A 12,491-nucleotide genomic window follows, 5' to 3' on the forward strand; every position below is an offset into this window, starting at 1 on the left:
ATCTATCTATCTATCTATCTATCTATCTATCTGTGCGGGTCTATGGGTCTATCTATCTATCTGTGTTGGTCTATCTTTATGGGTCTATCTATCTCTCTATCTATCTGTGCGGGTCTATCTATCTAACTATATATCTATCTGTATGGGTCTATCTATCTATCTGTGTGGGTCTATCTATCTATCTATCTGTATGGGTCTATCTATCTATCTATCTATCTATCTATCTATCTATCTATCTATCTATCTACCTACCTATGTGTCGTGTATGTGTGTGTGTGTGTGTGTGTGTGTGTGACTCACATTGATGTATTCTCCATTACATGCCAAATATTACATTACAGTATTTGCATATCATTGTCATACACTGTCATCAATGTCATTCTTTTTAATTACCAATATCTTGTGAGGTTATAGTACTCTGTATGTTTCTCTGTCTGTCTGTCGGTCTGTATGTCTGTCTCTCGCAAGCAGTTTAAAATACCAAATGTCTTGTTCTCCTGCTAGTCATGATTTCGTGAAAAAATTCTCTCTCCGCTCTCTTGTGACTAGCAACAATTAATGTGATTAATTTGTCAGAAATTGTAGCAAAATGTGAAACACGAACTAAATAAATAAATAAATATGTTGGACAACTTTTCAAAATTTAGTCTTTTCTTCTTCTTCTTCTTCTAAGGGAGCGAACTGGTGGGAGTTACAGTGACGTAAGTGGTCACGTTAAAAATAAAGGCAAATCCCGTATGGAGCTACCATTTGATCATCGCAAACTATCTCAAGAGAGTATTGTATACATTGCCAAAAGAGTGTACTATGACTGAACTGATTTAATGCAGTTGTTGTTGTTGTTGTTGTTGTTGTTGTTGTTGTTGTATGGACAAAGTATCTCCTCTCTTTACTTTCCTTTGCTTATTTACTTTATTTGTCCATCATTGTCATTTTTGAATCAATGTCTTTGAACACACACACACACACACACACACACACACACACACACACACACACACACACGCATGCACACGCACGCACGCTCTCTCTCTCTCTCTCTCTCTCTCTCTCTCTCTCTCCCCGATGTGTGTGTGTGTGTGTGTGTGTGTGTGTGTGTGTGTGTGTGCCGTGTGTGTTATCACCATGCTTGTGCCTTTATACAGTATTGTGTTCGCATGCTATGACTTTATGACTTTAAGTAGCATTGTGTAGTGCATGCAATGGCATATATAATGTAGTATTGTGTAGTGTAGACCCTGTTTCAGAGCGGGGACTGGATGAAAAAAAAAAGCGCGCCAGTGTTTATCTAGTATCCTAGAAAATAAATCATTTGTCTTGTCTCGTCTCGTCTCCTCTCTCTCTCTCAGTGTGTGTGTGTGTGTGTGTGTGTGTGTGTGTGTGTGTGTGTGTGTGTGTGTGTGTGTGTGTGTGTGTGTGTGTGTAGTACATCCGTGTTATTCTTCCTCATTCCAGCCTTAACTGGGTTCCCGGTACATCCGTGTTGTCTGTTCTGCTTCGTCATGGTGGTGAGCGTAATCAGAAGGGAGATAAGCTGTTCACTCACTCAACTTACCAACTGGGGAAGGTCATGAATCACCTCCCTTTGTGTCCCCCCCCTCTGACACTGAGAAGACAGCGCAATGAATAATATTGTTTCGGAGAAGTGCATGCGGAACAGATGATTATCTTTCTTCTTTATAATTTGATCGTGGTCCTTTTTTTTATGAAAAGTTAAATCTGCGACTGTTTTCTCAACTCGTACTTTTTTTTCCTGCTTTTGTGTGATCATGAATGCGAGGCGGTCTTTGGTTGGACTTTAATACCTCAGTGTTGATTACGTCTGTGTAAATAAAGTTTTCGTCTTGTCGGTGTCTGTGTGTATCTGTGTAAATGCCAGACCAGCGCGTTAGGTTTATACACAGTTCAAGGACCTCAGTAGAGGTGGTGTAACAAGGCAAGGAGTTAGGTTTATACACAGTTCAAGGACCTCAGTAGAGGTGGTGTAACAAGGCAAGGAGTTAGGCTTATACACAGTTCAAGGACCTCAGTAGAGGTGGTGTTACAAGGAAAGGAGTTAGGCTTATACACAGTTCAAGGACCTCAGTAGAGGTGGTGTAACAAGGCAAGGAGTTAGGCTTATACACAGTTCAAGGACCTCAGTAGAGGTGGTGTTACAAGGAAAGGAGTTAGGCTTATACACAGTTCAAGGACCTCAGTAGAGGTGGTGTAGCATGGTTTATACACAGTTCAAGGACCTCAGTAGAGGTGGTGTAACAAGGCAAGGAGTTAGGTTTATACACAGTTCAAGGACCTCAGTAGAGGTGGTGTAGCATGGTTTATACACAGTTCAAGTACCTCAGTAGAGGTGGTGGTGTAGCATGGTTTATACACAGTTCAAGGACCTCAGTAGAGGTGGTGTAGCATGGTTTATACACAGTTCAAGTACCTCAGTAGAGGTGGTGGTGTAGCATGGTTTATACACAGTTCCAGTACCTAAGTAGAGGTGGTGCAGCAAGGCAAGGAGTTTTTGGATCAGTCCGCACCGCGCTCGGACACTGACCTCCTCAGTTTGAAACTGTGTGAACCAGAGTGCATGTGAGGTCCTAGCATGGCTGAATTATTTCAGATGACAAGTCAACACATGTCAGTCCCTAAACTCCGAATTCTCTGACAACAGCACACACAAGGCAGTAGCCCTGGAGGAGAGGGGTGGGGGGAGATAATATTAAAAAAAAATAAAGGTTAAAAAAATCAGACTGGATAAGTCCAAACCAAAAAAAAAAAAAGACTGATAGTCTGCTTGAGAAAAAAAAAAGTTGCACACTTCCTGGATTGTGATCACCAAGCAGTAACTACGACATACGTTTCCAACCAGGTCGTCAGTGTTTGCTTCCAGTCTCCTCGCCGGCCACGTGGGCTGTCTTCACAGTCCACTATATATAACGGGGCTGCATGATTCAAGTTGTGCTGAATATAGTTTTAGCGGCCATGTATTTTGCGTCCAGCTTGCCCTTGGTAAGGTCAGTGAGATAAAAAACATGGACCGGATCTCCTGTGTGAGCCAAGGAGGAGTGCAGATGGAGGAGGGGCATGGGGAGGGGGGTGGGGGGAGTCTAGCCGTAAGAAGTGGTGGTCACAGACTGCTTAAGAGTTCTCAGTGATTCCTGAGATCAGTGTCATCGCTCTAGGACTTGAGCATATCATTATCTCTCGCCAACCAGGTAGTACAGACCACGAGTATAAGTCCGTGATTTCTGACGGTAAATACCGTAAACGCCCACCCCTACTCTGCACAAGTTTCACCCTAAAAATTAGGGGTGGGAGCTTGCTGGGTAGGCTCCTCTTCCCTTTGTGGGGCCCATAGCCCTTACTTTGTTTCACCCTACAGCACTGCATGGAGGGCTGGCAGTGAAAACATCACACTGACTGCTGAAACAACAACACACTGACTGCTGAAACCAGACAACAACACACTGACTGCTGAAACCAGACAACAACACACTGACTGCTGAAACCAGACAACAACACACTGACAACACACTGACTGCTGAAACCAGACAACAACACATTGACTGCTGAAACAACACACTGACTGCTGAAACAACAACACACTGACTGCTGAATCAAGACAACAACACACTGACTGCTGAAACAACACACTGACTGCTGAAACAACACACTGACTGCTGAAACAAGACAACAAAACAAAACTTCCATCCATCCCAGCATCAACATCCAGACAGCACAAACACAGTTTCAGTTTCTCAAGGTGTCACTGCCTTCGGAAAAATCCATATGCGCTACACCACATCTGCTAGGCAGATGCCTGACAGCAGCACCGCCACATACACTTTCCCTGAGTTGGCATGTTAAGGCTGGATACCTCATTGAAACTCGATGAAACAGAACTTTGTACCGAGGGCAAATAAAGCAAACATGTGAACAGTTGAATATAATCTCTTTTAAAGACAGCTGAGTGTTGGCAGTTATATTATTTAAAGGTACGGTATCCATTTCCGAAGTCTACAGTTTATGACGGAGCTTCACAATTCACTTCTGACGTTGCATAATGATATGCCTTGATATAGTCATTTGCATTTTACACATCACATTTCTCACTTACTCCAGAGATTATACTGTCAGTCCTTTCCATTTTTCTGGATTTTCAGTTAACTAAAAATAGCTCATATTTTCGAGTCATCTATGCGGCTTTTGCTCTCATGAAATATCTTCGTGGTAATCACAAACTACCAATTAAAATTTGACATTATCACAATAAACTGCGCCGAGGAAAAAGTGTGTGTATGTGTGTGTGTGTGTGTGTGTGTGTGTGTGTGTGTGTGTGTGTGTGTGTGTGTGTGTAAACACTCCATACCCATCAAGGGTATAAATCCTGATTGTAACTAAAGTGGCATTTCATTAATAATCATCTGAGTACCTCGGTAAGACTAGATTTGAAGATACCGTGAGAGAGAGAGAGAGAGAGAGAGAGAGAGAGAGGGGGGGTGGGGGGTGGGGGGGCAGGGTCCGGGGGGGGGGGGGGGCGAGGGGGGGGGGCGGAGAAGGGGGCGCAGGGGGTGTGTTGGGGGAACACGGATATTCACGGACTTTGTTTTATTGCCATTGACAATACTATCCTTTGGCTAGGGGGGGTGATGTGTGACTGATAAAAGAAAAAAAGGCGGTTTACAGAGAAAAAAAATTAACACATTGGAAAGAGCAGAAAAGAAACCAACGACAAAACAACAACAACAACAGTAACATCATCAAAATCATAAATCAAAACATACTGCTAAGAATATAAGAAAAATTAAGCTCGATCGACCATCCAACATTCTACAGAATCATTTATAATTATCAACTGTGGAACTGACATCAGGGTAACAGTGTTTTTTCGGTAACTGTAAGGCTTCCGAAGTTGGGTTTTTCATTATATATATATATATATATATATATTACGACAATCCCAAGCTGGGGCGATAAATCTTGCCAGTAATCTTATACTTACTGTATTATCTATCAAAAAGTATACTGGATGTCATATTCTTCAAGTTTTCCCCGTTGAAAATTAAGCATTTCATTTGTATTTGTTCATAATACTTACACTCACACAAAAAGGAAATTTATTTCATCTTCAACTAAAGCACCACACATAGGACAAGGGGACCATGCGGACGTGTCAGCAGAGAACCATTTTTGTTTGCAGTTAGGTCTAAAGTTCTAAGTCTGAATCGAGCCAGGCTGGTACTGTGTCAGTTATTACTGATCACTTTCATGTCTTTCTTCATGTATTTTTCAGTCTGAAAAAAAAAAAAAATCTTAAAAGAGAGGAACCAATCGTATTTTTCTGACTCTTGAATGTGGGAATGCCAATCCTGTTTGAACGAATTAATTAATCTGTCTTTAAATTATGTGAGAATTATTCGATCATTGCCAACACCCTGACACATCCAGACAATTCCGAAGTCCTGTGTGGTTAAAACATTCTTGACAAAAAAGCCCAATTTTATTGCCCAAAATCTAACTGATTAAGCATCATTTCACAAGCTTGTCTGTTTATTATTGTCAGTGGGAGCTGTATTAATCTAAGCCAGTATCTCATACATTTTATCTTTGTTTTTATATGTAATGGGTATCGACCAGTTTCACCATATGACATTTTATTGGACGAATGCAATGGCACCGAAAGGAAGCGTTTAACTGCATGCACATGCATTAACTTTTTCCATTTCTTGATTATCGTACAGTCCCCAGATTTCTGCACCATGTGTTACAAATGGTTCAATTTGTGAGTCAAACAGTTTCCAGAATATAGAGAAATCGATACTGTTAAGCTTTTTTAAAGCTCTTATAATCTCCATTGCCCCCTTTGAGAGAGAGAGAGAGAGAGAGAGAGAGAGAGAGAGAGAGAGAGAGAGAGATTAAAGGGAGCGAATAGAAGAAATAGTTTCCAACCAACATATAACCAGGAGTTGTCGTTCTTGAATTCGATTGCAACAACGAATTTGCGCATGCCTAGTCAAGCATTCCGCCATTTTCTTGCTACGTTTTCCTTTGCTGAAGTTTGCTATTTATGTGAATAAATTCCAGAATCTCAAGTCATGAACCACTGAATAACGTTTTATCTAGACGATTCATTCTCAAAACATAAGGTCGTCAAGCACAACCGTGGAAGAAGACAGCGAAAGACTAATCTTCTAGACGCGGAGGTAAAATATACGTGACCCCTGTTTCTTTCCTCCTGATTGAAGATTGTCCTTTAGCTCTTCTGTGAAAAGTCGCTTCCTTCAACTTGTCAACAAACTGCTGCTTTCGAAATCGCAAACAGAAGAGTCTCAATCGTATTTGAAGTCATGTCACTTTCGTGTTTACTTTTCAGTATATTGTACTTGATGTTAATGCATGTTTTCTTCATCACAAATGTCAGTTATGAAAATGGCTGATGCTGTTTCCATGCAAGGTGTGTATTTTAATTATTAAATCATCTGCCGGATAATTTGGCTGCTCTTCTCTTGACAGTTCAGGGATTTTTGTTTTAGCTTTAAAACTTAGCTACTTTAATTATCACTGACGCCCATGGTATAATTTCTGACGTTGGTACATATATACAGTTACAGTTTATGTATACATACCCAGTCACTCAAGCAAGACAGTTCTAACCACGTTTTTCGTTTTCCTCCCGAATCACTTTATACTGCAACACCCTGATCCGATGCTTACAGCCAATACCCTACCTTGAGTTTCATAAGTCCCCAAACCCAAATCTGCCCCCCCCCCCCTCCTCTTCTCCCTCCTTTCTCTCTTTTTTCTTTTGTTCTTTTTTTCTCTCTCCGTCGTGATCATGGCTGTGCCTCCACCACCCCGCTCCACTCACATACAAGTATACATGTACACTTACTCACTTATGAATATGATACTGTGCCATAAAAGGCATGCTTTTGAGGGAGAAGAAAGTGAGTCAATACCCAGTTTCAGATTTTCCTGTCTGTGTGTGTGGAATGCTGTGGTAAGTTTTAACATAGTCTTTTTCTCAGCAATAAAGTTCTAAACAGCAGTACAGAAACCAGGGGCACAATAACAGTGGTTAGAGCATGATCTTCTGAGTGTCTTTCGATTGATTCCGGCATCTGTGTTGATGGTGATGATGGTGTTGTTGTTTTTGTTGTTGTTGTTTTTTATGTTTTCTTCCTTAAATTTTTTTTTTTTATCTCCTTGTTGATAGAGAAAGTGTAGCAAAGCACACTTGCTACTACCAGCCTGGAACCCCTTCGTGTGTTATGCATGAAGAAAAGACTAAATGACAGTTGACCCTATTTCAATACTTAAGGACATGTATAATGAGCAAATTACATTGAAAGATGAGCATAGCAGTGATGAAAGTTCCTTTGTGAAAGAGTACAGTGGGTCATCCATTTTGCCTGTGACTCATGATTATCAGCCAGTTCATTTCTAAGCCTTACATTTATGATAAAGCAATAGTCCACTCTCAGTTGATTACTTGATAATAATAACTGGACATTGATTTTTATCAGTGCTTTCCTCATTGCACAAAGCACTTTACAATCCACACAGACATGCATACGAAACACACAGTCCTCAACTCACAATCATGCACAATAAACATATATATATATATATATATATATATATATATATATATATATACGCATACAAATTGGTACTTACGATACAAATATACTGATGACTGTGTTAACTGACATTGCCTTGTTTACTTCACAGGTATGCCCGGTACCCAGAAGAAAAGGGTTGCAGCTGGAAGCACTCAGGCTGTGGCTGAAGGTAGACTTCAACAGAAAAGTGTTTGATTCAGGGCTGAAGGTAGACTTCAACAGAAAAGTGTTTGATTCAGGGCTGAAGGTAGACTTCAACAGAAAAGTGTTTGATTCAGGACTGCACGATACAACTTAGTCGTTCATAAAACATGGAAAAGTGTCTTTCAACTGCACATAGAAGATAACATAGAAAATTAAAATATATATGTGCCAATATGTTAGCAATGTGTTTTCAATGCCAAGAAATATGTACCAGTTTTATATTGCAGATAATTAATTGCTAGAGCTGAGGTGGTTCATCAGCAGTTGGTTGTTACAAAAAATAACAGTAACACTAACAGAGTCATTTACATTGTAATGAAATGGTTATGACCAGAAGGTGTGATTGGAGTTTTAGGCCCAGTTTAATCTTTGTTGGGAAGGAGACTTGTGTAAATGGGTACCTGAAGGTTACAGTGCTGGAAGGAGACTTGTGTGAATGGGTACCTGAAGGTTACAGTGCTGAAAGGAGACTTGTGTAAATGGGTACCTGAAGGTTACAGTGCTGGAAGGAGACTTGTGTGAATGGGTACCTGAAGGTTACAGTGCTGAAAGGAGACGTGTGAATGGGTACCTGAAGGTTACAGTGCTGAAAGGAGACTGGTGTGAATGGGTACCTGAAGGTTACAGTGCTGGAAGGAGACTTGTGTGAATGGGTACCTGAAGGTTACAGTGCTGGAAGGAGACTTGTGTAAATGGGTACCTGAAGGTTACAGTGCTGAAAGGAGACTGGTGTGAATGGGTACCTGAAGGTTACAGTGCTGGAAGGAGACTTGTGTAAATGGGTACCTGAAGGTTACAGTGCTGGAAGGAGACTTGTGTAAATGGGTACCTGAAGGTTACAGTGCTGGAAGGAGACTTGTGTAAATGGGTACCTGAAGGTTACAGTGCTGAAAGGAGACTGGTGTGAATGGGTACCTGAAGGTTACAGTGCTGGAAGGAGACTGGTGTGAATGGGTACCTGAAGGTTACAGTGCTGGAAGGAGACTGGTGTGAATGGGTACCTGAAGGTTACAGTGCTGAAAGGAGACTGGTGTGAATGGGTACCTGAAGGTTACAGTGCTGGAAGGAGACTGGTGTGAATGGGTACCTGAAGGTTACAGTGCTGGAAGAAGAGGATTAGGATCCACCGTCCTGTTCCAAGCCCTGGACTAAGTGAGCATCAATTCACTGCCCATAGGGCCATGAAAGGTTATGGGACCTGAATTTTATCCTATCCCACTGATCAACAAAACATCATCTGGAATTTTGGCTGGAGATCTAAAACATGATATCAACAAAGTACATAATACATAGTTTCAAGCTCTCACCAAGTGGCCCATATTCAGTACGTTGCTGATATTATAAAATGACTCACATGTTTCCTGTCCATGTCCTCAGATGAGCCTGCCCTCAGAAAACCAAAGCAGAGCAGGGTCAGGGTGACCCCTGATTCAGAAGAAACGAGGCCTTCAGAGCCAGAGGTCCCAACCCCACACAGCAACAGGCAGAGGAAGGAGAGTGCAGCGGACCAGGACCCAGTGCCCTCCAAGTCTGCAGGTAAAATGCAGGACAAGCAACCTGTCAAAGCAGATGAGTCGGCTGCTGTTGCAACACCAGTCAAGCGTGGACGACCCAGGAAAGCAGGAAAGACGGCGTCTACTGTCACTTCCGGTTCTGTCAGGAGTGGACCCGATGAAAAAAGACCGCCCAACAAAGGTGTGTGTAAAGGAGTGATCTGTTTGGTATGAAGGAGAGGTCTGTCCTAACTGGGCAACCAGACTTTTAAGACATTTGTAATTTTGTTTTGATGACTGAGGTTTAATCTCTCTGCCAAGCGTTTTGATGACTGACTGAAACTTGATGCTGTGGCTTTTGTTTAGAACTCTGTGTGTATCATTTTGGACAGGTTATCCATTACTAGATTTTGATTACACATACTTTAAACACAAGATATTTAATTTTCAGATTGTTCACATGCCTGTTTATGTTTTTTTCATCAGAAGAGCAGTTATTGGTTGCAAGGAAAGTGGATAGCTGGAGGTTGGATGTATTGTACACCAGTGTTGATTGTGGGGCTTGCTGCAGTGTGGTGCCATGTTATCACTGTGCCTGACACTAGTGACCGTGATTATCTTCTTCCCTGTCTGCAGGCAGATGGCAGTACCATATATTGTATTGTATTGTATTGTATTGTATTGTATTACTCTTCGTCACAACAAATTTCTCTGTCACATCTGTGTCAAACTCTTCGTCACAACCAATTTCTCTGTCACATCTGTGTCAAACTCTTCGTCACAACAAATTTCTCTGTCACATCTGTGTCAAACTCTTCGTCACAACAAATTTCTCTGTCACATCTGTGTCAAACTCTTCGTCACAACCAATTTCTCTGTCACATCTGTGTCAAACTCTTCGTCACAACCAATTTCTCTGTCACATCTGTGTCAAAGTCAGGCTGCTCTCCCCTGGGAGAGCGCACCACCACAGTGAGAGCACCATCTTTTTTTTTTTCTTTTCTTTTTCTGCCAACAGGTGTCTTCGTTTTCCTATCAAAGTAGATTTTTCAGCAGAACTTTGTCAGGGTCACCCCTTCTGTTGCCGTGGGTTATTTTACCTGCTTGAATTGCATGCATCATACAGGACCTCAGTTTATTGTCTCATTCATCTGAATGACTAGCATCCAGATCACCACTCAAGGTCTATTGCAGGGGGAGAAAAATGGTGGTAAGTGTAGATATTTGAACCTACTTGTGCACTCAAATTCTCTGGCTTCTTAGGTGGATGCGTTTCCACTAAGCCACCACTCCACTAAGCCATGGCAGCAGTGGTTTGATGATGTGTGCCTTTTTCTTACCTCTAGGACACCACTCCACTAAGCCATGGCAGCAGTGGTTTGATGATGTGTGCCTTTTTCTTACCTCTAGGACACCACTCCACTAAGCCATGGCAGCAGTGGTTTAATGATGTCTGCCTTTTTCTTACCTCTAGGACACCACTCCACTAAGCCATGGCAGCAGTGGTTTAATGATGTCTGCCTTTTTCTTACCTCTAGGACACCACTCCACTAAGCCATGGCAGCAGTGGTTTGATGATGTCTGCCTTTTTCTTACCTCTAGGACACCACTCCACTAAGCCATGGCAGCAGTGGTTTGATGATGTCTGCCTTTTTCTTACCTCTAGGCCACCACTCCACTAAGCCATGGCAGCAGTGGTTTGATGATGTCTGCCTTTTTCTTACCTGTAGGACACCACTCCACTAAGCCATGGCAGCAGTGGTTTGATGATGTCTGCCTTTTTCTTACCTGTAGGACACCACTCCACTAAGCCATGGCAGCAGTGGTTTGAAGATGTCTGCCTTTTTCTTACCTCTAAACCACCACTCCACTAAGCCATGGCAGCAGTGGTTTGAAGATGTCTGCCTTTTTCTTACCTCTAGGACATCACTCCACTAAGCCATGGCAGCAGTGGTTTGATAATGTGTGCCTTTTTCTTACCTCTAGGACACCACTCCACTAAGCCATGGCAGCAGTGGTTTGATAATGTGTGCCTTTTTCTTACCTCTAGGACACCACTCCACTAAGCCTTGGCAGCAGTGGTTAGATGATGTGTGCCTTTTTCTTACCTCTAAACCACCACTCCACTAAGCCATGGCAGCAGTGGTTTGATGATGTCTGCCTTTTTCTTACCTCTAGGCCACCACTCCACTAAGCCATGGCAGCAGTGGTTTGAAGATGTGTGCCTTTTTCTACCTCTAGGCCACCACTCCACTAAGCCATGGCAGCAGTGGTTTGATGATGTGTGCCTTTTTCTTACCAAAAGCACAAAAAGCTCCTATCTGTTTTTTTGTTTTTAATCGTTTTATTTACTTCTGACAGGAAATCCCAGTGTTGAGAAGGAAATGAAATGACCTTTTTTTTCTTCTTTGTCATAAAGCTCCAGCTGGTGACAAGACAGCGTTGTCAGCCACACCCAGGACAGAAACCGCGGGGCCCATTGCTGCCTTCAGTCCTCGGCGCAGTGGCAGGAGCGTGGTTCCCAACCGCCGCTTCCAGGACATGGAGGTGGACTTTGGTGCCATCGGCCGCAAAAAACCGAAGGAGGACGCTGCAGGTAGGGTCAGACAGAAGAATGTGTGCCTGGGTTCAGTTCACACTTTCGACATCTTGTAGTGTGGTCACTCATGCCGTGAATTCATCAGTTTGTGGAACAAAGCATGTTTTCATTCATGTCAGTTACATGCCAGTGGTGAGCGGAAGTGTCTCTTGCCAAAAGTTTGAATGACATGACTTATTCAGTAAGACATGACATAATCAGTGCAACAAATGTGAACATCTACAAGCAGTAGTAGTGATGGGAGAAAAAGAAAGGTTTGAAGTGGAAAATGTCTATTTTTGTTTGACATTCTGATCAAAATAATGTTGCTTTTTTCTCCCCCAGAATTTTGGGATAATGAATGAACTCCGTGTCAAGATTTGGACCTAAACAAAGGAAACAAACCAGTGCTTACAAATGCTGCACAAAATTGAAGTGTATCACTGTAAAAGTACCAAAGAATTTTGAGAATAACACTGTATGAAAATGATTACATATATATGTATGTATGGTACCATAGAATTTTGAGAATGACACGTCAAAAGAGGGCGCTAGCCAGGGGGACAAAGGGGACGTTACCTACTTCCGGGAGGTTATCGGCCG

At 42.2% G+C, this 12,491-nt stretch overlaps 1 protein-coding gene across 2 annotated transcripts in view; it reads left to right on the forward strand.

Annotated features, from left to right (window-relative positions):
• Positions 1-6,021: 6,021 nt before the first annotated feature.
• The window catches only part of LOC143297803 (uncharacterized), a 46,561-nt gene continuing 40,091 nt past the window's right edge, over positions 6,022-12,491 (forward strand). The window contains exons 1-4 of one of the 2 annotated variants that reach the window (XM_076610306.1): positions 6,022-6,191; positions 7,723-7,782; positions 9,195-9,512; positions 11,730-11,906. In XM_076610306.1, the coding sequence (XP_076466421.1) occupies positions 7,725-7,782; positions 9,195-9,512; positions 11,730-11,906 (553 nt within the window). In that variant the 5' untranslated portion in view covers positions 6,022-6,191; positions 7,723-7,724. Of the gene's footprint in view, positions 6,192-6,270; positions 6,443-7,722; positions 7,783-9,194; positions 9,513-11,729; positions 11,907-12,491 lie in introns of those variants that run through there. The other variant, XM_076610305.1, reaches the window with a different exon arrangement.

Source organism: Babylonia areolata, chromosome 23 (assembly GCF_041734735.1).
Source record: "Babylonia areolata isolate BAREFJ2019XMU chromosome 23, ASM4173473v1, whole genome shotgun sequence".
Classification (NCBI taxonomy): Eukaryota; Metazoa; Mollusca; class Gastropoda; order Neogastropoda; family Buccinidae; genus Babylonia; species Babylonia areolata.